The sequence below is a fragment of the Rhinolophus ferrumequinum genome, chromosome 25 (assembly GCF_004115265.2).
Source record: "Rhinolophus ferrumequinum isolate MPI-CBG mRhiFer1 chromosome 25, mRhiFer1_v1.p, whole genome shotgun sequence".
NCBI lineage: Eukaryota > Metazoa > Chordata > Mammalia > Chiroptera > Rhinolophidae > Rhinolophus > Rhinolophus ferrumequinum.
Window position 1 is genome coordinate 7,523,149 of NC_046308.1, and position 27,662 is coordinate 7,550,810.

At 45.1% G+C, this 27,662-nt stretch overlaps 1 protein-coding gene across 4 annotated transcripts in view; it reads left to right on the plus strand.

The window, feature by feature from the left end:
- PTPN11 (protein tyrosine phosphatase non-receptor type 11) overlaps positions 1 to 27,662 on the plus strand; it is a 68,076-nt gene that overhangs the window by 33,635 nt on the left and 6,779 nt on the right. For 2 of the 4 annotated variants that reach the window (XM_033097651.1, XM_033097652.1), the window contains exons 7-13: positions 8,545 to 8,641; positions 11,071 to 11,150; positions 11,275 to 11,433; positions 15,248 to 15,379; positions 19,342 to 19,508; positions 20,462 to 20,529; positions 21,045 to 21,196. In XM_033097651.1, coding sequence (XP_032953542.1) covers positions 8,545 to 8,641; positions 11,071 to 11,150; positions 11,275 to 11,433; positions 15,248 to 15,379; positions 19,342 to 19,508; positions 20,462 to 20,529; positions 21,045 to 21,196 — 855 coding nt within the window. The remainder of the gene's footprint in view (positions 1 to 8,544; positions 8,642 to 11,070; positions 11,151 to 11,274; positions 11,434 to 15,247; positions 15,380 to 19,341; positions 19,509 to 20,461; positions 20,530 to 21,044; positions 21,197 to 27,662) is intronic. The other 2 variants (XM_033097653.1, XM_033097654.1) reach the window with 1 other exon arrangement.

Below are 27,662 nucleotides of genomic sequence, written 5' to 3' on the forward strand. Positions count from 1 at the left end.
CCAGGAGGACAGTCGCAGTTTTGTTTCTGATTAAAAAAACAAAAACAAACACACCACATACACACACACAGACCCCACACAACACCTTATTAATGGGTTATTTTCCTCCAGCACCTTAAAGCTTGTTTCCCTTGGTAATTTGATTTGTTTTTAATGCCCAGCCTTCTTCCGTTACGCAAGCCGTTCTCCTGCATGGTCTGAAGCTGTTTTCAGTTCACATAGACATCAAGTCCTTTCACGACAGCTACCCAGATGTCCTGATTCCCGCCAGCAGCTCTGCCAAGTGACATGTCTCCAGGAGGAGCTGGGGCCGGTCTTCAAGCCCACAGTCCAGTTTGCTTTCTTTGCAGTGATTGTATCCGGCTTAGGGGAGCTATAAATTCTACTTCAAGGTGCTTAGGCTTTATGGAAACAGGACTTTAACTGCACCCCAAAGTTGGGTCTAGAATAATAATTCTTGCTGGCGATCTCTAGTGGAAACCTTCCCCTTGGTGACTAAGCTGTGCCACTTTGAATGGCCTTGGGCTTTAAAGTGCTTCAGGATGGCAGCGGGAGCTGTAACCAGCATTTCCATCTAGGCCTGAGCTCCCAGGTACTTGATAGAAGGGCTGCTCCCCACTGGTGGGTAGAGGTTTTCTTCCAAAAGCTCCATCCTGGACACATTCCTTTGTTTTCTTTGGGCTCTTTCTCGTTCTCTCCCTCCCTCCTCGTTTTTTGCCCCTCCAGCGTCACACTTTTCTCCTTAGAGTTGTTTTTATATGCTGGAGCTGCTTGGCATCATTGCAGAGAATTTAAGAACCGAAGGTGCTTCAGTATCTCTGCTTCACCTTTTCCCTTTGCCTTTAAATGTTCCTGCTAGTACTTTCTGCGTCTGTCATTGTCCTTTGTCATCGAGTGGGCTTGTGCTATGGCCTCTGTTTCTTCTTAGCTCCTTTCTTCTTTAACAACTCGGAATGTGACTTCCCCCAATTACTGGGATAACACTTCCGGAAAACACCCATGGCTTTCTTACTGTAAACAAACAGTCTTTTCTTTAGCCTCTTCCTTCCTTGTGCTGCTCTTGAGACAGCTGTCCAGCTCCCCATCCCTGCGTCATCTTGGTTTCTCTGCATGCGCCTGGTTTATTCTTTCTTTCTCTCCCTTCTGCCCGTCTTGCTGTTGGTTGCCTTTTCTTCTCCCAACCAGCTAACTCTAGTGGTTCTTCTCCAAGGTCCGTGATCTGGGCCCTCTTCTCATGGTGCTTTAAATTTGCTCTTCCTTGGGGAGTACACCCATGCTCATCCTAGTCCGGTCACCCCTACGTTTATGTTGCTTCTAGTTCTGGTTTTATCGTTTGGATTGTGTCTTGCACTTTTCTTCTTGGCTGTCATATCTTTTCAAACTCGAGCATTCAAAACAGGGCCTGTTATTTCCCTTTCAAACTAGATGTCCCCTTTGATGGGTCTGTCTCTGGTGGTCGTACTGCTTATTCTTTGGCCCGGTAGGCTGGAATCCTCAGAGCACCCCCTAACTCATCGTGCTCTTTCTTCCATCCCTTGCCATTCACCAAGCCCGGCTGGGTTTCCTTTCCTGATGTCTCTCTGGTCTCAGAGGAAGGAAGGAAAGTAGCCTTTATTGTCTGCTTGCTGCTGCATCTTGGGCTAGGCAAGTCATCTCATTGACTGTCCGGTCTTGTGAGGTAGGTAGAGTGATCCCAGGATGCTCTGAGCGATCAAGGCGCCTGCCCAGGCTGCCAGGTGGGCAGCAGCAGAACCGGGAGTCTCGCCTGATTCCGGGCTGCAGGCTGTCATTTTCCCAGAAGACACGAGGTGCTCATTTACTCTACTTCTGTGCCTTTGGCCCTCCATTCACCCTTTGTGCTAATCGGCTGTCAGCATTTCTCCTGTCACCTCTCTTCTGCTCAAACTGCCTCAGTGGTTCCCTATAGCATTTTCATTTTGAAGATAAAGAGACTGCAGCCCAGAAGAAATGAGAACGTTGCCCCCAAGAAAGTGCCTGGCAAATGGTTGTCTGTGGTTTGAATTTCTGGGACTTCTGACACCATGCCTCCTTTCACTCAGCCTTTGAAGGTCTTCGCTCCAGTTCTCGAGGCCCTCCGTCGATTTTCTTACTCTCCCCATCTAACCGCATTTCCCACCACTTGTTAGCACACAGCTTCCAGACTCATCGGCCAGTCTCCTTCCCCCTCCCCCAAACTCTGGCCTCTTAGCCACGTTGGCTTATATTCCTTAATTTGCCAGGACGTCTTTCTTTCTTACTTGCACCCATCGAAATCCTCCTGTTTCTTCCAGAGACCTGCTTTAGTTAGTTTTCATGGATCTCGTGCCCTAAATTCCACACCACATAATTAATCCCACACTTAATGATAGATTTGTCTCGTGCTGTTTGCTGCTGTTTCCTGTGTCAGAACCTGTTCTCCAGGGACCATGCCCTTTAATTTGGTTTTCTGCTTGTAATCCACCTTATCAGAGGAGGGACGTAACTTGGTTTACAGTCATCCAGAAGGGACTGCATCTCGGGTTGGTTTTTGCCCCCATGGTGCTTTGGCAGTGCTTGTCCATCAGGTGGGACTTTCTTTGGTGCGGAGAGTCACCAGCTGCCCCTTCATTCTTGGATGGTGCTGGGGGCTCGGTCAGGACGACTGCGGAGAAGTGGTGACAGGCCGTGCAGCGTGGTGTCAGGAAGTGGGGGCTTTCACCTGCCTGTGGGACCTGGTCACACTGCAGAGTTCGCCGTAAAGAGAACGGAATGAGAAATGGCAGTGTTTTCTGCAGAGACAGATGCCAAAGGAAAACAGAAGTTTATTCAGACCCGGTAGAGCGCCTGGTTTGGTGGTTACCGCTGTCTGGAGAATTATTCATGGCATCCAAACCAGAGAGGCCATCTGTCTGACACCCTTCTCAGCTCCCTTTCTCTCCTTCGGGAGGCCACAGCCACGGGGGCGCGGGGAGGGAGTTAGTAGGAGCTTTTACATTTTTATTTGTTATTAATTCATGTCTAAAAGCTTTTTATTATTGAAGCTTTCAAACACCCCAAAATAGAGAAAGTAGTATGATGAACCTCCGACCCCTAGCTGTAACACTTCTCAGCATTTCCTTAATCTTGTTTCCTCCGTCTCCACGCCTCCCACCCCATCCAATGTATATACCCTTGTAGCTTTGTTTTTAAAGGTAAAGTGATGGTACAGCATCGTTTGGCCCTCATGGTTCGTGGTGTTACTTCCCCTGAGTGATTCGTGCCTGTGGCTCAGAGCAGTGCAGGCGAAATGGTCATTGGGCCATTGTCATGCTGTGTGGGCATGCCTGGCTCTGCCACCTTGTTCTGTCTGCCTGCCTCTGCTGATCCTGTTCCTCCACTGGCATTCGTGACATTCTGGTCAAGAGCCAGGTTCATGGTGCTTAGTCAGGGCTTTGGAAGCCTGTGGGTCTCTTTAGGTCATCACAGTGACCGGGGACGCTGCTGCTGGCGTTGTGCGGGCAGTGGCCTCGGGTGGGGAGCAGGGGTGTTCACTGGCCATAAAGGTAAGGGCAGGTCATGCACAGCGAACACGTGTCCCATCCACAGTCGAGCGGGCACACTGCTGGAACTCCGAAAGGGACAAGTGGGTCAGGATTGACTTTCTCTTGATGCCTTTTAAGGTTTAATAGTTTGATATAGACCCTTTGGCTCTAGGTCTGCTTTGACTGGTGCAGTCAGGTGACTGTAAGTAGCTCTGGCCCTTTCTGAGGGTTCATCATTTGGTGCAAACCCTTGGGCTGTGTTTATTCCTTGGGAAAGCCGGGTGTCTTGCAGCCTCTGTCCCAGCTTTACACAGCCTTTTGCTGCTTGTCCCAGCCTTATCATTGATGCAGACACAGTGACATTCAGCTTGACAGGTCATTTGCAGCTTTTGGTGCCCCAGGGACTGCTGGTGAGAGGGAGATTGTGGAAGATAAACCAAGAAAGGAATTGTAACCTCCTGGAGGCAGGGCTTCTTGGAAGCTCTCTGCCACTTCCTGCCATTAGCCTGGTGCTGGGGAGGGCGCACCCTTAGCAGGTGGTTGCTGATTATAGTTGGGGAGCCTCTGCAGGCTCACAACTTCGGAGTTCTTTTTATTTTCAGTCTCAGTGTAGATGGATGGCAGTCTTCCACTGCGGGAAATGAAATGTGTTCGGGCAACGTGGGCCCCAGGCACAGATGAGAAAGGGCTAATGGCACTGAGGAAGGAGCTGGGGGGGACAGACGCACTGTTAGTCATTATTAATCTGTGACAGCTGCCAGCCGCAGGCAGTTAGCACCCGACTGTGCCTGGGACGCAGGGCCTCTGTGCCTCTTCTTTCTGGAAGAATCCATGGCCCAAACGCCTGTCTAGGCTTGTGTGCTGTTCAGCTCCAAGTCCAGTCATCGTTTTCAATCTTAGTTGCAGGGGGCACAGCCCACCATCCCATGCGGGAATTGAACCGGCAACCTTGTTGTTGAGAGCTCGCGCTCTAACCACCTGAGCCATCCAGTTGCCCTGGGAGATGATTTTTGGTGGTACCCCATTACAGCAAGTAACACTGAATGAGTGTATGAGAGAGGTTTTCTCTTTTTAACCCATATCCAATCCTTTTGGCGAGGCTTCGGAGACGTGTCGGTGCGGTATTAACATGTCTTAACATCTGCCTCTGACACCTGCCAGTCAGTGTCCATTTCTGACAAAGCCGCAGGCATGCTACAGCAGCCAGGTAGAATGTGATAGTTTTATTTTTATTGTATTTCTTTCTCTGATTACCTTCTATATATGGCGAGTGATGCTGGTTTTCCTATGTGCTCGTAATAGGAGGTTTCCTTTGAAATATATTTTATGAAGGGGGAAAAGGAGGAGAATTTAAGAAAACAACTGATAACAGGTGCTGTGCCAGGGTGGCAAAGCATCTTAAAGATGCTTTTCAGATGACTAAAGATTGGCAAATGTGCCAGTATGTTGCCTGCAGTGGTTTTCCTTTATGTAGCAGCCCAGGCCAGCAGGGTCGGGATGGGAGTGGAAGTGTGGGGCCTGGGGGCGCCGAGGCATCACTCGTGCAGATCTGTGGTTTGTCTGTCTCCTCCCTCCTTCCCGCTTATTTGCTTATTCAGCAAACACATTCTGAGTGTCTGCTGTGTGCCTGCTGCCATCCTGGTTGCAGGCATAGCAAGGTGGTCCCTACTCTGTAGTAGAGGAGACAGATTGGAAGGACATAGGTGGGATTCAGTGGGACAGGTGTACTCTGGAGGGTGTAGGCAAAATGGTTTTCAGTGCTTGGCATGACTGATGCCATCTTGAGAAGCAGGTTGCTTTCAGTGACTGCCTGAGGGCTAGGCTTATATCACCTAAAAGGAATGTTCTTACGTAGATTAGAGGCTCATTAAGTTGCTTACTGCCTTATAATATACAGCAAGGACATGCCACTTGGCTACAGGCCACCTGTGTTCTTGGTAGCTGTGTGTGTGTGTGTGTGTGTGTGTGTGTGTGTGTGTGTATCAAGCCCCCATCCCCTTTCTGGTGGGAAGACCCACCGTCTTGCTGCCACCCAAGACTCTGCTTCTGTCCATAAGCTCCTGTAATAAACTGTTTAATTCTGCAGGTGTCAGCCTCTTCCTTCTGAGTCTTGGCCGCACCCTCCTTTGGAGGTCGGCTCCAGTGCACCCCGGGAAACTTTCCCGGCAGGGGAGGTACCGCAGACAGTGCCCTGAGTGATGCCTGCGTGGCCCAGGAAGTCACGCCCATCACTGCTGAGTGGGACGGGAAAGCTTCCCAGAGGAGGAAGTATCCGGGGTGGCTCTTAAAGAATAAATAAGACATAACTATGCATAGGTGCTCACGGCAGAGAGAGGACATTCTAGGCCGAGGGGACAGCATGTACAGAGCATGAAAGCCTGAAGAAATACAGTGCCTGCGAGGCCCTTAGGTGTATTTTAGTATGGCCGGAGCACAGGCCGTGCATCTCACACTGGAGCGTGCGTCTGAATCGCTTGGGAATCTTGTTGGAGTGCAGATTTTGATTGAGTAGATCTGGGGCAGGAGCTGAGACTGACTCTGAATAGCTCCCAGGCAATGAATGCTACCTACTGCTGGTCTGCAGACCACACGTGGAGTAGCTGGGTGTCAAGCTCGTGGAACGATAATAATTCGACAGCGACAGCCAGCATCTGCCTGCCTGCTTCCTTGTATTCCAGGCACGTTTTTGCACTCTGCGTCGTAATCCCATTTAACTCTTACACCAGCCCCATGGGATAGGCAGTTAGGATTATCCCCACTTTACCTTTGAGGAAACTGAGGCACAGACAGGATACTAGTAACTTAGCAAAGCGGAAGCTGAAGTGAGAGGCAGGCCACTATTAGCTCAGAGAGGAGGAGGCCTTGTGAGTTGTTCTGCAAAGCTGGGACTTTATCTTGAAGGCAGAGGGAGAAAATGAAGATGACGAAACGGAGGGCCTGGATGAAATATGCTTTGGTAGAGCTTCTTATGGCCATGCGCCCTCCACAAGTGACGTGTCATGTGGAGTTTGTGTCCTAAGTGAGCACGTCTTTGCTTTACTGTCGTGTGTTTTGAATCAAGCGGCTAATTCTTTCCTGGCTCCCCCACCATTGGAGCTGTTGTTGATGTTGTTTCTCTTGGTTGATTTTTAAACGATTGAGTCAGTTCAAATGTTTGAACTTCTCTTTCTTTGAGCCTTTACCTTAATGTTTAAAAATCGACTGAACCTTCCTCCTAACACAGCAGATGCTGGTCTATAAGACCGGCTCCCAGTTGACAGGAAACGGCAGCTCACACAGGGCAAACGGCTTCAATCCGTCTGCACTCATTGAAAAACTTTGAATGACTGTTTCGTTGTCAGAGTTCTGCATACATTGTATTTTATTTCTGCCCAGATTTCAGCTAGCTAAACACTTTTGTTATGAGCTGTGGGTCAAGGCTGAATAGTACATTTTGAAACTGAGAGTCAAATAGCAATTTAAAATCCTGACTTTCATACCTATCTGTGAAATTCAGATAGATGGAATGGAAATATAACAGGGCTACCGTGTTAGAAAATATTGACTCTGTCACTCCTTGTGAAATCTTTAAGGAGTAACCATTGTGGCATACACACACACACACACACACACACACACACACAACACACATATATTGTTAGATATATAATATTGTCATATATAATATATAACACACACATTATTTTTTTCTTTTTAGCCTGCCTTTCACTTTCTTGATTTGCCCATGTGCAATTTCCCATTACCGATTAGGCTTATTTGAAACTGATGGTCTCTTGTTTGAAACTAAGGGACCATTTTATAATTTTGAAAATGGAACCTGCCCTTCAGCTTCAGCCGGGCCTGTCCACCTTCCTGTCTCTTTCTGCAGCGGGTCCTCCTCCACTTCCCCTCTGCCGGTGGGGCCGGCCCCTCTGTGGCTGCCTGGTTGAGTCTCTTCTTTCGCTGATGGCGTTCCCCAGCTCCTTCCCCGTGGAGCTGTCCTTCCTGACCACTTGCTTCTGGACCCCGACTTCTCATCCTCACTCTGGCCAGGGGAGAGCCTGGGTGGGGGAGTGCCTGTGTAGACGAAGGCTGGCTGCCGGGGGCACTGACCTGGGTTTCTGGCGTAGGAGGACTTTGTTCGGCTAACAAAGTACCATCCAGTGGTACCCAGACCACTCTACTGTCCTCTCGTTTCCAGGTCTGAGCACTGACATCCAGCTTGTTCTGAATTAAACAACAGTAAAAGGAGGCAGATCTCAAACACCTCAAGTACATGGGTAGCATCTTTATTTGTATACTGTACACCGGTACCCACTGGCTCTCATTTGTTTTTTTTTAATTAAATTTATTGGGGTAACATTGGTTAATAACATTATACACTTTGGATGTATAACTTTATAATTCAGCTGTGTATTCTACTGTGGGGTCACCACCTGAAAGTCTAGCCTCCTTCCGTCACCATATATTTGATCCCTTTTACCCTCTTCCTCCTCCCTTCGGCTTTCATTCCTAATAATTGTTATGTTAAAAGGTTTCTCTTTTTGGAAATATGTCCTTACTGTAGAAAATTTAAGCAAAAGAGAATTTTAAAAAGGAGAAGAAGAAGAAAAAGAAGAAGGCCTTTATAATCCCACTACCAAAAAAAAATCCCCATCACTTTTTTAGTATATCTCTTTCTGCCACTTCTTATATACACAGGCAAATGCAAATGTATGGCTTACATCATACACTGTTTTGGAAGTTTGATGTTCTTTTCACTTAACATTTATTCTGCTCATCTTTCCAAGGCACGAAATATCCTCCTAGAACATCTTTTAAATGGCTGCAGGACATTCTTTTGTATGAATGAGCAATAGTGTTATTTAGGCAGCTGTTGCCGGTTGGACATTTATGTTGTTTCTTATGTTTTTGCCACTATTGCTACAATCAAGATGAGCATTCTTGTAGCTACTGCACATGACTGTGAATATTTCTTGGGATAAATTCCTTAAAGCAGAAATGCTAAGCCAGGCTTTCTTTTTTTTGAGACTTTTGATAATATTTTATTTTTGTTTCTCTCTAGACACTACAACAACAAGAGTGCAAACTTCTCTACAGCCGTAAAGAGGGTCAGAGGCAAGAAAATAAGAACAAAAATAGATATAAAAACATCCTGCCCTGTAAGTAGCAATATTCTGCTCGGTGACAGTCACTCGTGGAGATTCTGATCCCCAGCACCCCTGTAACTTTTCCTGAGGGCCGTGAGCCCTTCTCAGCAGACCTGAGGCCTTCATCTCTTTTAATTGTGAGCAGTTTTCAAAACAATCAACTGTGGTGGCGACTGATGGCCTCATTCCCTGAGTTCCTGTGGTGCTGTTACTGAGTGAAATTGCCACTGGGAGGTTTGGAGTGTGGCTGTGTCCTCCTGTTAATTAATTTTGTCTGCCTACGAGCGATCCTCTCAAGGCTTGCCATCTCCCAGTGTCTGGCCACACCAGGAGCCACAGGGGTCCCAGACCTGTGTCCTTGCTTGGCAGTACCTGGCCTGTGGGTCTTGGGAAAGGCACGCCTCCTTCTGAGACTCTGTTCCTTCATCCGGGGAACACAAGCTTCTCCTGGGGGCTCTTCCAACTGTTCTGCTCCCTGATGCCCTGAGCTCCAGTGACTGGAGATTCAGGCACATACCCACACTTTGCTCAGAAGAGGACCATGTGATAAAGCAGTACCTCCTTTAACAACCCTATGTTGCCAGGTAGAGCCCAGATTGAACCTTGCGGGGAAAGAGGCCTGGAAGGACGTAGGCCTTGGACGAGGATCCCAGAAGTGACACTAAACAGTTGTCATAGCTTTCCTTTCCTGAGGGCTGACTGTGTACCCAAGTCTCTGCGTCCATATCTCCATCCACACCACATGCACATGAAGCAGGTGTTCTTACTATCCCCATTTTATAGACTATTTTGTTAAGGTCGCAAGTAGGGAGAAGTGGGAGAACCAGTACTGGAGCCCCCTAGGTCGCTGCTATTAGCACCACACTCTAATGCACGGTCTCCAGCGTGGGCCTGCAGGGCAATCCACTGTGTGGAAGGGAAGGAACATTTAGAACTTCTCTGGATTTATATCCTTTATTTAAAAAAAAAAAAAAAGGAAAAGAAAAAATTAAGTCTGAGGTACAGATTGATGGCAGTGCATGCATAAAGTATTGACCCAACTTAAAAATAAGGCTTGTTCGTATATATAACTGTATATATATGTATATATTTCAGTGTTCAAAAACTTTATTATTAAAGTATATTGGGGGTGCATGATTAAACTAGAAGAGCATTGTTGTAATGTCAGGTCAAAGCCATTTTGTCAGATATTGCAAACCGATTCGTGTGTGTGTGTGTGTGTGAGAGAGAGAGAGAGAGAGAGAAAGAGAGAGAGAGAAAGAGAGAGAGAGAGAGAGAGTCTTTCTCTTTCTGTATACATACGCACACATGCATGGTGTGCATGTGTATCACATCCGTATGGATTACTTGTAACGTGTGTAGGTGAGGATGGGACAAAGCGGAGGCCTTGGTCATACGGGGAGGGGCAGTGCGGGATGTGTAGGAAGTCAGTTTGAGCCCCAGCGTGGTCCTAATGACCGTGGAGCAGCCTCATCCTTTTCTGTGTAAGTTTTCATTCCCCGGAGGTCTGATGGCGCTCATTAGGAAGACATAGGGCGGTGGGGAAAGACGAAGGGAACAGCAGTACGCAGTTGCTAAATAGAAGGTGATTGTCCTTTCGTCCCTTTGAGACCCCAGTCGGACATCTCCTCTCATTAACATGTGACTTCTTTAAAGATGGGGAGTCTGAGGCAAAAGAACATTATTCTATTAAGACATGCAACTGTATTACTAATTCCCGTTGTAAAATGTGTCATTAGGTAGCCACTCAGATTTGTATGCCGCTGCTATACTTTTTGGTCACAATTTAGTCAGTTGATACCATCAGAATCTTGTCTTCGAGGTAGTATTGTATTTCATTCTGCTTCATTAAAAAAAACAAAAAACCCTTTTTATTATGGAAAGTTCAGATGCGTTCCAAAGTAGACAGAATAGTATAAAGGACCCACATGTACCATCACCCACCCAGCTCCAACAGTTGTCAACTCATGCCCAATCTTGTTTCATCTATACTCTGATCTACTCCTCTCTCCCTAGGTTATTTTGAAGCAAATCTTAGACATCATGTCATTTATCTGTATTTGACTTTTCCCTTAAAAAAAAAAACAAAAAACTTTTTTGTTTTGAATAATTTTAGATTCACAAAAAGTGACAAAAATACGTAGAACGTTCCCATGTACCCTTTACCCCGCTTTTCCCAACGATTATAATATTTTATATATTCCGTAGTATATTATCAAAACAGGGAAAGTGACACTGCTACTTTATTCTTCTGGTAGAAAGCATTATGAGGCGTCAGCCAGTGTTCAGATTATTGTGGTGCTTGTTTGGGATTTAATGCTTTATGTGGTCTTATCATTAAATGAACAAAACTTGGACCAGGTTGAGCATGAACCGATTTGAACTGATTTGTTCTGAAAAGGTCTCAGTATTTTTGTGACTTTGGTCTCTTTTTCTTCCAGTTGACCATACCAGGGTTGTTCTGCATGACGGTGATCCCAACGAGCCCGTATCAGATTACATCAATGCAAATATCATCATGGTAAACTTAGCTTTTCAGTGTTTTCTGACCATTCATTGCTAGCCTGTTTTTGTGTCTTAAATCGTTCCTTGTGTCCTGAAAGCAACTTTCAAATGTCTGAAGGGTTTTCTTCCTAAATTTCTAGCCTGAATTTGAAACCAAGTGCAACAATTCAAAGCCCAAAAAGAGTTATATTGCCACACAAGGCTGTCTGCAAAATACGGTGAATGACTTTTGGCGGATGGTGTTTCAGGAGAACTCCCGAGTGATTGTCATGACAACAAAAGAAGTGGAGAGAGGAAAGGTATACTACATACTCTTTTGACAGAAATGTTTAAAGTATCAGACATGTCAGGTTGACCATGTTAAGAACTGACTAAACAAATTAAGCTTACTCTAACTGACCCTCTGGCATAAAGGGAGTAAAACAGACTTGATTATCATGTGCCTTAGTGTAGTTTTCTTTATATTTCTTCTGCTTGGGGTTCATTGAGCTTCTTGGATCTGCGGATTTATAGTTTTGTTTTGTTTTTCAAATTTGGATAATGTTCACTATTTCTTCAAATATGTACCCCCACCTCACCCTGTCCTGGGATACCAATCACACGTATATTAGGCTGTTTGGAGTTGTCCTATGGCTCGCGGAGGCTTTGTTCATTTTTTTTCAGTTCTGTTTTTTCTTTTTGTGTTTGATTTTGGATATTTCTTTTGCTATACGTCTTTAAGTTAATTCTTTTCTTCTGCAGCATTTAATCTGCTGTTAGTCCTATTCAGTGTTTTTTTGTTTGTTTTTTGCCTCATGGTGGACACTGCACTTTTCATCTCTAGAAGTTCTATTTGAGTCTTTTTAATATTTTCTATCTCTCTTTTTCACATGTGCATCATTTCTTGTACCTTTTGAACATAATGGGATACATTTGTAATGACTATTTTAATGTCCTTGTTACTAATCCTATTACATGCATCATTTTATTTTTCCAGTTTTTCAGTCATTTAAGGGGGGAAGGTAAACTAGTCCTGTTAACTCACTGTATCCAGAAGCAGTGGTCAAAAAGGGGCGTGTAAGAAGGCCTGTCCAGTGGTTTCAGGCGATTAGAGTACAAATAAACAAACAGTGATTTCACTGGTCATATAGCCTATACTTATCGTGACTTTTAAGCATTTAAAAATTAATTTGAATTACCTAAACAATATAGTCAATATTCAAACATCTGGTAGTTAAATTTGCTTTTGTCACCATCTGTTTTCCACCCATTTTAGTCCCCTCCTCCAACATAAACCGTGTTACAGTTTGCTATGTATTCTTCTACGCTGTCTTCTTGGCATTTACTACATATGTGCATGTATTATAGGCATTACGATGGGCCCGACATACTTACAGTTACATATATACACACATATTTATATACATATATGTATCTGTAAAGTATATAGTACTATTTTCTGGGAAAAAAATATGAAAAAGTGCTTTCATACTGTGACTTTATTGTGTATCTTTGGTTTTTCTCCACCCGCTAAATATCTGTTCTCACTTCTTCTGTTTACTAGTACATATTGGCCTATCTCATTCTTTTTAGTAATTGCATGATACCCTATGGTATGGATGTACCATAGTTGAACCATTGTGCTTTGGGCATTTAAGTGTTTTAGCTTTTGCTTTTCTAAACAGTGCTGAAGTGAACAGTCTTGTTCTTGCTTTTTTGTGTATGTGGCAAGTGTTTCTCTGGGTTAGATGTCAAAAACTGCTAGGTCATAGGGTGTGCGTGTTGTAAATTTATAGAAGTTCTGATAAACTGCCTTCCACGCTGTCCCATGTACACTCCACCAGCAGCGTATGCCTAGTATCCATCTCCCCACATTCTTCATGATACCTCAGGTTTTTAAAAATTGTAACATCTCACTCTTACAAATAAGCAGATGAATCTCACTGAGTGATAACTCTATGTGTTATCCCAAAGCGAGTCCATCCACGTGGATTTTTTAACATGGAAAAGTTCAGTGGTTTTGTTTGTGTTCTAGTTGGAGTTTTCTTGAGATATACTTTAATTGGTTTATATAAAAGTTGTGTGGACTATGGCAGTTGTACATGTATGTTAAACCTAAGATGGATGGGTGACTTTGGATTTTAGTCCTCCTACTGTAATTTTCATATCAGTTGTGAGGGGCACTGTGATTTTATAAGATTTTCATTGTGCTACTAGTTGGTACATTTCTGAATACCTCTGAGGCCGGATCTTGTCGTTGTGGCACAAAGGCCGCCTGCAGTATCTGTCTGCCTGCAGTAAGATTGGTGGTTCTTGAATTGATGGTCAAGTTAAGATGTCTTCATAGTTTCCACTTCAGGCGAGTGTCACCTGCCCTAAGAATGGAAAGGAAAATTGAACCCTCTGCCCTGCATGTGGCCTGATTGTAGTGCCAGGAAGCCACCTGTTCTCAGAGGACTTGGGGGCGGTGAAGAGAGGGTGCTCGTGTCACTTGAGCGGAATCAGTATCGGTCCCTTTCAGAAGAGCTGCCGGGAGCTCCTGGAACAGACAGACATTGGGCCAAATCAGTCTGCCCCACCCCTCACTTCCACATCCCAGGCTGGGCCTGCTTTCCCGTTCTTCTACTTCACTTGGTGGGTGGAGAGGATGACATGATGGGCTTTTATTCCCTCCACAGGCCTTTCTGACACCCTGCTCTCTCAGTATCAGTGTCCCCCCCGCTGCACAGAAGAAAACCCAGGCTCTAGGTTCCCTTTGTTTGCTGGGATTTAATTTAAAAACCAAAGTATTAGTTCTCACCTTTTAGAATTTGTCAAGGTTTCCATCAGAGTGTGGAAAAGTCGGAGGCGGGCCGCAGTAGTTTGCAGACATATAAGGTCAGCTCACCTGTTTCAGAGTTGTGATTTAATTTTGTGTCCTCGTAAGTGATAGCAGTGCTTAGAGTTGATTAGCCAATAACAGCATTGAGTCCAGTTAATATTAAAAGTGTTTATTTGGGGGGAAAATGGTATCAAAGCTGTCAAAGAGGCATTTGGATCTACAAAATCCTGGAGGGAAAGCTGAATTCAAGATAATAATAAGTTAAAAGCCCCCAAACTGTGCCAAGCGAAAAAGTCAAACCATTCATTATGTCCTTCTGTTGAACTTTCCTCCTACCCTGGTTTATTTTGTTTGTTTGGTTTTTGGTTTTTGGTTTTTTATCATTGACTATGGGGATAGTCTGCAGCTGCTCTTTTATTTCCAGTTTTATAACTGAATTTCTCTGTCTTCCTGATATACAAGGACAATGTCTCTTGCTGATATTTGTGTCTCGGTTGTGGAAAGCGAGGGGTGTAGGTGACCGTGCCTAGAAAAAAAGAAAAACCAAACACAAAATCATTCTTTGCCCAGGACACATCACCAAATGTATACAGACTCGTCTCTCATTGATTGGACTCTCTTCCTCCTTGGCAGCAAGCATGATTTTCTTGGTGCCATATTTTCCCCTCCGCCAGCTCTGAAGCCTGCAGCTCTTGCAGGCTTGGCATTCCCAGGCACCCAGTGAAGCGAAGGTCACATGTGCAGTAGGTATCAAGTGGATCTGGATATAGAAAAAGCAGCTGGTTCAAAACCTCCTCGGCTGCCTCTCTGTGCTGGAGGTATTCACACTTGGGTTAGATCAGGCGCGGTGTCATCCTACACTGGGGCGGAAATGAACCAGACAGTCTGGCTGGTTGGGCAGCCACCTCCAGAGTCCTTGCTTGCCTTCCCTGCAGAGTGACTGGCAAGTCTCTAGAATTCAAAACTCAGTCGTTGCTAGACAGCACTCTCCAGCTGGCCAGTCCCTCTCTTTGCACCTTTGATTCTTTAGAGATAAATATACAGGCATTGACTCTCCTTTGACGTGTGTCTTGGATCTGACAACTCTGCAAAGGCAGCCTTTTCATCCCCCTTCTCCCTGATTCTCCAAGCACCTCTCTTCTTATATGAACTCTTCTTTTCTTTTCTTTGAAAATCGGACAGTTAAATGCTAGAGAGACCATTTCTCCATGTTAGTGGTTGTTACACAAGACTTGAACATTTGTCTTCTAGTGGTTTAGGCTTTTATTTCCGAGTTCACAGAAATTAACTGTCTTTTCTCTGATCCCTTCCAGAGTAAATGTGTCAAATACTGGCCCGACGAGTATGCTCTAAAAGAATACGGGGTCATGCGTGTTAGGAACGTCAAAGAAAGTGCCGCCCACGACTATACGTTAAGAGAACTTAAACTTTCAAAGGTTGGACAAGTAAGTATATTGTCGTATTTTAGAGACTTTGGGAACTGTTCACGGTATGCAGTAACCCCGGGTCGTGCAGTCACTCGTGCTTGCGTACATTCGTGGCATTCGTCCACTCACTGATTCAGTGGCCACTATTGGGTGCCTTCTGTGTGCCAGGTACAGTCGGGGCACTACTGGCCCATTGCGGACAAGATAGGGCCAGCCTCTGCCCTCACAGAGCCTCGGGACACAGAGGTGCAAAAGAGCACGGCCTGCGCGGCTTTCTGACCGTGCTGTCTGTGGAGGCAACAGGATAATAGAGAGAGGGACCGGGTACTTGAGGTGGGGGGAACAAGGAGGGCGTCTCTCAGGGAGTGTCACCTGAGCTGAGACCTGGGTGGAGGAGCTAGGCATCTACAGAGTCAGGAGAAGAGTATCCCAAGCAGAGGTCACAGCAAGTGCAAAGACCCTACGCTTTATTTAGTGATCGCATTCCATGGCTTCGGAACTTAATTCCCTGTTCAGGTTTGCTTCTGGGGTGACTAACTTTACAAAGCAGGGTTACATTTGGATTCATTTAATTTCGTGGTTAGAGAGGGGCTAACTTGTTCCAGGTCTTTTGGGGATACAAAGATGAATGAGACAGCCTTTGTCTTCAAGGATGCGATCCTGTAGCAGCGAGAAGCCACATACACAAATAGCTGTGCTCCAGAGTAGACGAGGGCTACAGCTCACGTCTAAAGGGCTGTGATGCTGCAAAGACTGGGCTTCCTTCCAGCTGGGGCATCAGAGAGACCGTCTCCCAAGCGGCTGGGCCCTTAAGGATGGGGATTCTGTGGGGGAAGATGGTGGAGAGAGGGCATCCCACATGGAGGTGTCACTGTGAGCCTCCATACGCAAGTGTAAAGTTTAGGGAAGTGGGATTTACAGGGACCAACAGCCAGTGGTGAATCTAGGTAACAAACGTGGCTGGAGGCTGGGACCAAGTCAGGAAGAGTCCCAACTGTCACGTTAAGAAATATGAACTTGATGCATTAGTTAGCATGGAACCCGTAATGGTTCTTGTGCCAAGGGAACACACACGCAGAACCATGTACTAAGAACCTGTCTGACAGCCCAGCCCGGGGTGGGGTGGATGGGGATGGGTGACCCTGGTGGCTGGGAGGCCTGTTTGGAGTCCCTACGGTGGTCTAGGTCTGACAGTCTCCTTTCCACGTATCCCAGAGACTCCAGCCATTTGTTTTGTTTTGTTTTGTTTTACTTCTTAGTCCTTCCTTTGGAAATAAATATTATGTTAAAATGTCAGAATAAATTCTGGAAGAGAAGTGATGGGTATGAGAGATACCCTGGGGTGACGACAGCAAGATGCGGGGATAGTCTGGATATCGGGGGACAAGGAGGAGACATTAAAGACATCTTAGGGTTTTGGGCCTGAGTGGACCGTGGCACTGCGGCAGAGGTCAGAAAGGCTGCAAGAAGATGTATGAGGTGGTATGGCTAGAATTGTGGAGGTGAAAGTTGGTACGGTGGTGGCAGGGCGGCGGGAAAACGAGGACCTCCTGGAAGTAATTGGGGAGGTGAACGTGAGGGGATTTGAGGGTGGAACGAATGAGGGGGTGAGGGTGGCGTTCAGGGTGGCCGCAGTTTTCTAGCTTGAGAAATGGGGCAGGTGGCATGGATCTGAGGACGGGGGAGGACGAAGAATAACCCCCGGACACGTAAAGTTTGAGATACCTTTGAGACCTCGAAGTGAAGATACCAGGGAGAGGATGCAGGGCTGGAGGTTGGGCCGGACGGGAGGCGGGCTCCAGAGCATCGTGGAAGGATCTGTTACGATCGGGGAGGGCTAGTTCTTCTGTGCCAGCGGGGGACAGAGGAGAGAGTGGGCACCGACGCAGGCAGGGGAGCCGAAATGGATTTTCTCTGTATGCTCTATCAGGCACGGGACAAGGCCATTCGAAGGGACTGAGAAGAGATGAAATTTTGGATGAAAGTGGGAAAAATATGAAATACTAATTGTGTAGAAAGGACAAGAAATGCAGTAAATTTCTGGGCAGAGCTGAGTGCCCAAGGAGGTGGTGAACATGAATATTTAGTGCCACCAATCACCTGCTGTGTGATTTTTCTCCATGGACACTCTGCTCTGTTCCTCCCATACACAACAGAAAATGGGTGGTTGGGTTCTTGCAGGCCTGGGGTGCAGTGCATGGAGAGAGGGCTGAGGGGGTGGAGGCATGTGATGGACAGCGGTTGCCAGGAGAGTGGGAGGGACTGAGCTGGATAAAGGGGTGGGTAGAGGGTGGGACTAAAGAGCTGGAAACCCCCGTGGTCGTGGTCCAGGGTGAGATCCTGGTACTTCTGATGTCAGTGGGCTGCAGTTCTCCTGATGGTGCGGAGAGGATTGGGGTTCAATCCAATGCAGAGACTGTGAGAGGAGCTAGAAAAAACGCAGCTGTCGAGCAGAAATGCGAGAGATTTAGAGGACGTTGGACAAAGATTCTAGAGAGGGTTTTCTTCAGTTTTAGTGATAAACTACCCATCTTCTCGTTATCAGATGTTTCTGAGTAGCAGGTGGATTTTTCTTCAGTTTTAGTGATAAACCATCCATCTTCTCGTTATCAGAGAATTTTAAGTAGCAGGTACGGGAAATGTCTACATTTGGTTTTTTGTTTTGTACCCTCAGATGCAATTGCTGATATGGGACCTGTCATTTCTCCAGAATTGCTGGTGCCATATTATTTGCTTTTTGTATAACAGGTTACATTTTTGCTAAGGTGCTGTCACATGATCTCATTTACACCTCCTAACTGCCTGGGAAGGAGGAGTTGGGGCAGCGACCTCAGTGACCTTTTACCGAGGAGAAAGGGGCATGGACGGATACGCAGGGCACATGGGTCTGTCTCATTCTCCGACTGCCTTTCTGTGACTGTCGCCCCTTGGTGTTATGTTAGCTCACTGGTAACATCCAGAGAAATCTTTTTCATGACATCAGCAAACAAGTCAAGAAAAGATAATTGTGGTTCAGATTCCTTGGCTGGCTTGAAGGTCGCTGGTGGTGGACACTGGTCTAATTACTCTTTTTCTCTCCTTTTTTTTTAAAAAAAAATCCCCTTTAAAAATCTCCCTTAGCTTGGATTATCTCCAGGTATACTGGGAGAAGATGTAGCGATGAGTAATGACACTCAGTGACCTCACCTGAGTGGACCCAGAACTCAGTGCTTTTGGGTCTTTGTGGTCTTGGGACCATCGTTGACCTTTATGCGTGTCCAGTCTCCTCAGAGGAGCCAGTGTGCTGAGTCTCTTCCCATCTGCTGAGCAGTGGCTCTGTGTTGAATTGCTCCAGTTTAATCCCCGCCATGGTATTGTGAGAGACAGATTATTATTCCCATTTGCAAATGAAGAAACTGAGGCCAAGCGATGTCCAGTGAGTGTGCATGGTGGGATCTGGGCCTAAATCTGGCCATCTGATTGCAAAGCATGTCTTATCTACTTTGCACTCAACAGAAGTTTAAAATAGGATGTTAGAATAAAAGTGTGTGGCTGGGGCAGGGGAGAAGGTTTGGGTACAGAAGGACCAGGAAGAACGGGTGACTTGAGGGAATACCTGTTTTCTGGTCTGGTGGGAGGAGAGCCCCGGGTCCCGGACGCCTCAGCTGCCTCCTGAGTTGAGCTGCCCATGGACGAAGAGGCTCGGGAACGTTCCCTGCCGCACGTGATTCAGAGGGCTGATTCAGGTTGGCCTTTCCCAAAGAACAAATTGCCGCGCTAGACATGGGGGTTCTTACGGCAGAGGTAAAGAGTTGCCTCCAGGATAGCTCAGCCAGATCCAAGCGGAGAAGCGATCTGGGGAACTCTGAAGAGGACCTGTAAATGGAGCGTGAGGCGCCTCGGTGCCAGCCAGCACTTTTGGCTCACGTAGGATCTGAGAAAGCGAAACCGGGCAGTGCCTCAACCCCTTGATTTATTTAATTCTTTTCTGGTTTTTCTTGGCTCTACTCCAGGGGAATACGGAGAGAACGGTCTGGCAATACCACTTTCGGACCTGGCCGGATCACGGAGTGCCCAGTGACCCCGGGGGCGTGCTGGACTTCCTGGAGGAGGTCCATCATAAGCAGGAGAACATCGTGGATGCGGGACCGGTGGTGGTTCACTGCAGGTGACGGCCGTCCCGCCTCTGGGCCACAGCCTGTCCCGGAGCCTAATTAATGCTCAGGGCTTCCTTTTACCCACCCACCCCCACCTCTTTAACTGTGAGGAAAATTTAGTCTCTATTTGAGGCCTGGATAAACTGATGAAGGGACAGTTTGACCCCAAAGTATGTTTCTCATAGATCCTACAGAACTGCCAGGTACTGGGGGTGGCACATAGGGGTGGTGACACGGTCCTTATTCTTAAGGAGCCCCTCGTGTAGTAATGTTTGCTCGGTTTTCTTTTGTAATGTAGGGTCCACCTCTTTGATTGTGATTCTATTCTCTTCTACCATAGAAATAATATAGTTTTTTTTTCCCCCTGACAATACACTTGTTTGCTTCAAAAGATTTGGACTTTTGAAGTCCCCACCCAGGCCTCTGGAAGCCATGCTCGTGGCCTCCACCTCAGAGTTCGCAGGCTGCTGGTGCCCAAGTTTGGGCTTCACAATTATACTGGGGAAAGTTTTGTTTCCTAAATCTCGTTTATATATTGGGCAAGTAGATGTGTGTGAAACTTTATTTGTTCAACAATTTTTTAAAAGCTACTGTTGATTAAGTACTTGCTCTATGTCATCTCTGAGCCCAGTGGTTTTTCATGCATGATTCACATTTGATCCTCACAATAACCCTATAAGGTATGTATCGTCATCCCCATTTCACCGATGAGGAAACTGAGGGTCAGAGAGGTTAAGGGACTTGCCTCAGGCACACCGTACTGGACAAGCTGGGCTCCAAGTGCAGGTTGGCCTGACTCTAGAGCCCTGTGCTCTTAGCAATTATATTTTCAAATACAAATAGACAGTCTTATAAATACTCCCAAGAGCAGACAGTGGCTCTGTAGAAATTAATAGCTTGGTTTTGAGCATAAAAGCACCATGAATGACTCTGTTGTCATTACTTCTTGTCCTTCTGCCCACAGTGCTGGAATTGGCCGGACAGGGACATTCATTGTGATTGATATCCTTATTGACATCATCAGAGAGAAAGGTAGGTCATCTGGAGGGCAAGAAGCTGCAGTTCCTGTTTTCAGTTTATGGAAGGAAAGTGCTAGTGAAAACAGCCAGGGGAAGGAAATTTGAATGCTAAAAAACTTTCACAAAAAGCTGGGCTGAAGACTCCAACTTTCAGTACGTTTGCCAGAGAACAGAAGTGACGCTGTTTGAGCTTTTGATTAAAATGAAGCCTAGGATCTGTCCATCCCACTGCTGGGGTCTTTTGCTGAATGCGCAGTGGTGGTCTCCACGCAGCCACCTCATCCTTGCTGACGGAATTGGGTGGGTGCTGTTGGGAAGGGAGGGATTCCTGACCTCCTCCACTTTATCGTGCGGTCTGGGAGCACCGGTAACGGTCAGCACGCCAGGGCCGTAGCCCGTGGAACACGTTGGGCCAGAACATTCCACACTAAATGTGCCTTACCTGTGAGTCTGCTGAAAGTTGTGCATTCCACCCCTTTGCTCTGGCTCTGCACGTTCTCCTGATGCTTCACGCTGCTTGCTTTGTAGGCGTCGACTGTGATATTGATGTCCCCAAAACGATTCAGATGGTGCGGTCTCAGAGGTCGGGGATGGTGCAGACGGAAGCCCAGTACCGGTTCATCTATATGGCCGTCCAGCATTATATCGAAACACTACAGCGCAGGATTGAAGAAGAGCAGGTACCAAGCAAGCCGGAATGGCGGGCCTGAGGATTTTCATTTTCTTTTCTGAGCAGCTTGCAAATGCTCTCCTTTTGAGCAGGACAGGCTCTGAGAGGTGACTGTCTTTATTTCGGGATGGAAAACGAGTTCCCCACCAGGAAGGGCCGCTCCGAAAACTAGCCCCTACTTCACAGCTCTGATTTTTCAGTCTGGAGGAGCTTCGGGAGGGGCCCCATACTGTCAATCATCCTGGCCTGACTGATGGGGGAACGGCCACACAGAAAGGGTAGGATTTTTCCAGCTCACACAGCACGATCAGAACTCAAAGCCTCGAAGTTTCCAGCCCATTCCAGTTTTGATCCAGTCCATATTTATCCTAATTCCATCCCTTAAACCAGTGCTTCATTCTTAATAGCATACGGTGGTTTGAACCACCAATTTGGTCGAGTTGGAAACAGTGAAATTTCAATTTTAATAAGCATGCATAATGGAGAAGAATGTGGAGTTGGAGCCTTTCCATTTGAAGCCATTCACAGCAGACACAAAGCTGAGTTAATTAGGAATAAGCTGAGACGAGGGAAATGAGGCGACGGCCGTTTTGGGAAGCTGTGCTGATCTCCCTCCCCCACTGCAGCCTCACTGCTGTGCTGCAGACAGAATCGTGTCTATTCATCAGTGATCTTTGCCTGCTTTACCCTGTTTATTGCCTCCCAGCAAACTCGGATTCTCAAAAGAGGACTAAGCTCTTCTCAAAATGGGACCTGCCGCCTAACTGCAAGATTTCTAGCCTCGCAGAATAGCAGCCACACCCTCCCAGAGCGTGGTCAGCCCGCGTTCAGCAGTGTAGTGGGTTTTCAGTCCACGCCAGAATGCTCACTGGACTGTTTCGTTGTACCACAGCATCTTCAGAAACAGTGTTTGTGTAGAAACGTAAGGTCAGATAATTAACAAGCTACTGCTTTTGAACTTCCGTGCTTTAAATCGGACTTTGTGTTATTCTGAGTGCTATGAAATATTTAGGTGGTTACTCTAGGCCAGGGGTGTCAAAACTGCGGCCCGCGGGCCAACTGCGGTCCGCAATCCATTGTTAATTGGCCCGCAGCAAATTGCAAAAATATATTTAGTTTACTTAACTAAACCAGGTGAGACAATACGTACTTCACCTCGAGTGAGTGGCCCGGCTGTGTGTGTATTTTACTGCATATGGCCCTTGGTGAAACACGTTGAAAAAAGTTTGGACACCCCTGCTCTAGGCTATTGTATATTTGTCTTCCAGTTATACTTAATTTAGGCCAGGAATAGTTGCCCAAAAAGAAGAATTCATAAAAAGTACAGAAAATGCTGCTGTATGGGTGGTACAAATTGGAAACTATTCAGGAATCTTGAAGCATATAATGTAGTCTTGGTAGGAAAAGCTGGGGGGAAAACTCTGTATGTCATTCAGAGGCTTTGGTTTTTATCCTTGTTTTGGAGAATTTAGGGACTTCCCCTCCCAGCTTTTGTAGCACTTCAGATCTTTTCATTACCACATGTGGTCTCTCTGACCCTCAATCTAAGGCTCTAATTTGGATTTAGGAACTAAAAATATATATATATTTTGTCACTGCCCCTTTTCTTTGGGTGGGGGGAATAGACAAAAGCAAATATCGAAGTATTACGGAATGTAGAATATCGAAACTAAATGTCCCTGGTAACCCCACCCCAAGAGAGCTTGGATGCGTGCATGCATTCATTCAGCCAGTACTTTTTTGGTGCCAATATGTACCCGCACTGTACTAAGTACCTTAACTAGTATATGATATATGAGCCTTCGTATTTCAAAAAAGAAATGTTACAGTATTAGATAAAATGGGATCCTTATAATATGTAGTTTTCTGCATTGTATTGTTTGATTCAGTGTAGGAACTTGCTACCTGATTTCATAGTAAAGAAGTACCTTCAACTAGCAAAAGGTTAAAGGCAGGCTTAAAAACATGAAACCCACCTCGTTTTCAAATGAAACAAAAGAACAAACCTCATTGAGGGGAATAGTGATTATACTGAAATAACGTCATTTCCAAAATTGTGAAGCATTAGGAACCTTTGAGAGTGCAAGAATTTGCAAAAAGAAAAAAAAATGAGTCATGGGTGGAGAGTAATGGGGAAGGAAGTAGAGAAATAGAGACAACACTGGGAAGGAGGAAATGCAGGAACAGAGGTGGGGACGCGTTTGAAAATGCAAATGAAGCAAAACTGAGAAAATTCTCAAGTTTACATAAATGGTTCTCACACTCTGCCTTTACTTGGAAGTAGAGGTCCTTGTTGACTTCCATGTACAGTATTTAAAAATTTTTTTTATTTGCAAACATTAGTATGTGGAATTCCCTTCACCCAGCCTTCCTGTTAACATTTTAACACACTTATTTTATTATTCATTCATATTCGCCCCAATCTCTCTCTCTCTCTCTCTCTTTCTTTCTCTCTTTCTCCCTCCATATATCGATATAAGTTTTTAAATGAAATGTTTGTAGGTTGCATTATTGCCCCTTTGCCTCTAAATACTCTGATGTGTGTTTCCTAGAAATAAGGCTATTCTCTCATATAACCGTAGTAAAATGATCAAAATCAGGACATTAACATTGATGTAATACTAATTTCTAATCTACAGCCCATATTTAAATACTAATTTCTAATCTACAGCCCATATTCAAAACTTGCCAGTGTGTCCAACTCATATCCTTTATGTGGTCCAGGCTCATACAGTGCATTTAATTGTCATGTCTCTTTAGTCTCCTTTATTCTGGAACAGTTTCTCAGTCTGTATCTTTCGTGACCCCGACATTTTTGAAGCGTTACAGCCAGTCATTTGGGCGAATGCCCCTCGGTTTGGACTTGTCGAGCATGCTCTCTTGATTAGATTCAGGTCATGCATTTTTGACAGGACTGTCACAGGAGTGGGGTGTCCCTCACATGAGGGGCCTGGTCGGTTGATTTGTGTCATTACTGGCCATGTTAACTTTGATCCCTCCATGAAGGTGTCAGTTAGATGGCCCCACTGTGAACTACTTATTTTTCCCCTTTTAATTAATGTCTGACAGGTGGCTATAGGAGAATGTATACGTAACCAAGTTTTCATCATACCTTTTGCCGACTAACTTAACATTCATTCATTCACTGCCTGGAAAAATGACTCCGGTGATATCTGGCCAGTGGTGATTTTCTCTTTCCATCCCTCCCTGTTCATTGATGAGTTGGAAGCTTTCCCTTCTCTCTTAGTCACTCATTTGTTTATTCATGTCAGAATGGATTGTAATCTATTAGTATTATTTTGTTGCTTAAATTGTCCCAAATTTGGCAAGTAGGAACCTTTTCAAGTTAATGTTCCCAACTTGGAGCACTTCCGTACACCTTCTGACAGCAGAAGATGATCCAGATCCACTTGTACTTTCCCAGCCATTTTTCCAAGGAGGCCTGTTGCTTTTTACCGAAGAGTTGGTATTTGGAGGCCAAGATCTGGGTACTGGATGTGCTTGTATGTGCTGGTATAATACTTTTTGGATTGGTAATTAGCTAATGAATTTCTGCTCTAGTCCAGCTCTCTATGACCTCCCATGTATAGGCAAGACTTCTTCCCTCCCTCCAATAGGTTTTTTTAAAATAAATGTTTTATTTTGGAATAATTTTTAGATTCACAAAAAGCTTGCAAAGGTAATATAGAGAGTTCCTGTATGCCCTTCCTTCACCCAGTTTCCCCTAATGTTATAAGACCATGGTACATTTATCAAAATGAAAAAATTAACACCGATTAAATAGATAGATAGATAGATAGATAGATAGATAGATAGATAGATAGATAGATCTATTACTTAAGCTCTACAGTTTATTTAGATTTCACCAGTTTTTCCACTGATTCCCTTTTTCTGGCCTATGATTTGGTCCAGGATCCCCCATGTGTTTCTTCGGACCTTTGATAGTTTCTTAGTCTTTGCTAGTTTTCATGACCGTGACACTTGTGAAGAGTACTCGTCAGATAGCTTGTAGAATGCTCCACTTGCTTATTTGTAACGGGGAGAAACCTGGCTTCCACGATCTGCTCAACCCTAATATACGTGTAAAGTAGTTACTTTCAGAATTGCTGACCTATACCCCTGTGGGAATCGAATTTACCCACTAGGCAACTCTCCTTTGAAGGCAAAATTCTGCATCCCATAGGGAGTGTCTTTAGGCTGCAGTGTATAGAGACCTGGACAGGATTCTCTCTGCGTGAACCATGTTATAGGACACAAGTTACCTTTAAAAATTCTGTAATCACGACTGAGTCAGGACAGAAACGCAGTCGTGCAGGCTGAATTTCAGTTGTTGCTGTAAAGACTTAAATTGGCTTGGCAATTACCATTCAGCTTGTTATATTCTATTCAACATTTTGTTTGGTATTATTCCTTCAAGAAATATTTGGGTGCCTTTTCTGTTCTAGACACTGATTAGATGCTGAGGATATAACAGAATAAGACAGACATGGCTGTTGTCTCATGACACTTAAGTTTCACCAGATGGAAAGTTTGAGTTAACATCAGGCAGGCCCCCGTTTGTCCTCCTTTATTTGTTTCCCTAGACTTGTGCTTCTTTACAATCTTCCTTAATCTTCTCGGGCCAATACAAAAGGCCTTTATTTTCACGTTTGTTCATTTGGTTATTCATTCCTGCATTAAAGTAGGGTTGTACTATGTGCCAGGCTCTCTAGGGTTGGAGTAGAAGGAATTAGAGGGGGAGGGAAATATGGGGTGTGATGGGTGGGATTCGAAAAGTAAGCAGAGAGCAGATTTTTGAGGGGGCAGAGCTTGCAGGGAGTGACGTGAAAAGATCTCATTTGAAAAAGAGGGCCCTGGCTTAACAGGAAAGAATGGGTGGGATCTAGGCTTGAGCAGCTGCAGGGGAAACCAGTGTAGGTGACAACTGACGATGGTTTGGACAGGGTGGGCAGGGCCAATAGTGAACACGGAGAGAAGAACCAGGAAGACTTTGTGATTGATGTGGAAGGCGTCAAGGTGTTTGTAATCCTGACATTTGAACCTAGAGCACACAAGGTTACGAAGCAACAAGGCTTCGTAACCCGGACAAGATTACCGTCTCTTCCTGTTCTCGGCGGTTGGGGCTTTTTTTGCAATTTACGTGGTTCAAGAATGTAACTGGAGTTCCTTCACATGGAAAGATATTTAATACCAGATGATTTTAGAGCCTCGTGATTGGTCCCTCCTCTTAACCTTGTCACTTGGCAAGGCCATAAGATTTATTATAAACATCGCAAAAGGCTTGGGAACTGCTGTGTCATTGAATTCGGGTGGAGGACAGATCAATTTCAGATCATTTTTCAGGCCTCTGAAACAAATTCCCCTCCATCCCCACAAAACAAAACAAAATAAAACATCCTTTATCCCTGGAGAATTTTTCTGGTCTGTGAGATAGCCGGGGCTGTCACAGTACAGAGAACCAAACTTGTCTGATTAGTGGATCAGTTTCAGTTCTCCTTCCTAGGTGAGCTAAAAAGCTCCAGCATTTTTTATACTTTTCCTTGAGCTACTTTGATTCATTGCAATAATTCCTGTCCCATTTGTATTAATTGTTCCTCATTAGAAAATTCTTTCATAATCACTTTATGTAAAATATTGATTTTGAATTTTAAGAAAGTACTTAGTAGGGAGGGAGAAATGGGGAGTTGCTGTCCAATGGGTATAGTTTCAGTCACGCAAGATGAAAACATCCTAGAGACCTGCTGTTCAACAATGGCACATAGTTGACAATATTGTGTACACTTCAAGTTTTGTTGAGAGTATATCTCGTGTTGTGTGTTTTTCTACCAAAATTGTAAAAAGAAGTATTGCGTAGAAAGCAAGTTTATGCTTCAGTTTTTATGTTATATTTTTAATTTTTATTCTAAAAAAATGAGTTAGGCTTTTTAAACTTTAGAATAGATTTTTTAAAAAGTACCGTTCTCTGCCAGTTCTTCCATTTAATATCTCATTTTAAATTACACTGTATTATTTTTTTAAATTGCTTATGTAAGTCAATATTTTAGTGCTAAAAGATGTGTGGCTTCTACTCAGAGGTGATTATTCATAAGGCCCTTAGATTTTTGAAAGCAGTTCACAAAATTTAAATACTATATAGACGAAACAACACAATTTCTCCTTGGATTTCTTTTGTGCAACTATTCCCGCAGACTAAGTTCTGTAACGACTGCTCTATCAGTTAAGAACTTGGTTTGGCTGCTTTGACAGAGGCTAAATAATAGTGGCTTAAACGAGATCTAGAAGCTTATTTCTCTCCTACACAAAAGTGATTTGCGGTTGAGGGGGTATAGAGAGGGCAGCTCTGCTCCATGGTGTCATCCAGGGACCCAGGTACATTCTTTCTTGTTGTTCTACTGTCCTGTAGGATGTTTCCTTTTCCACGTGGTCTCAGATAGCAGGAGGAAGTGGAGGGCAAGAAGCTGCCTGTTAATGTGGGA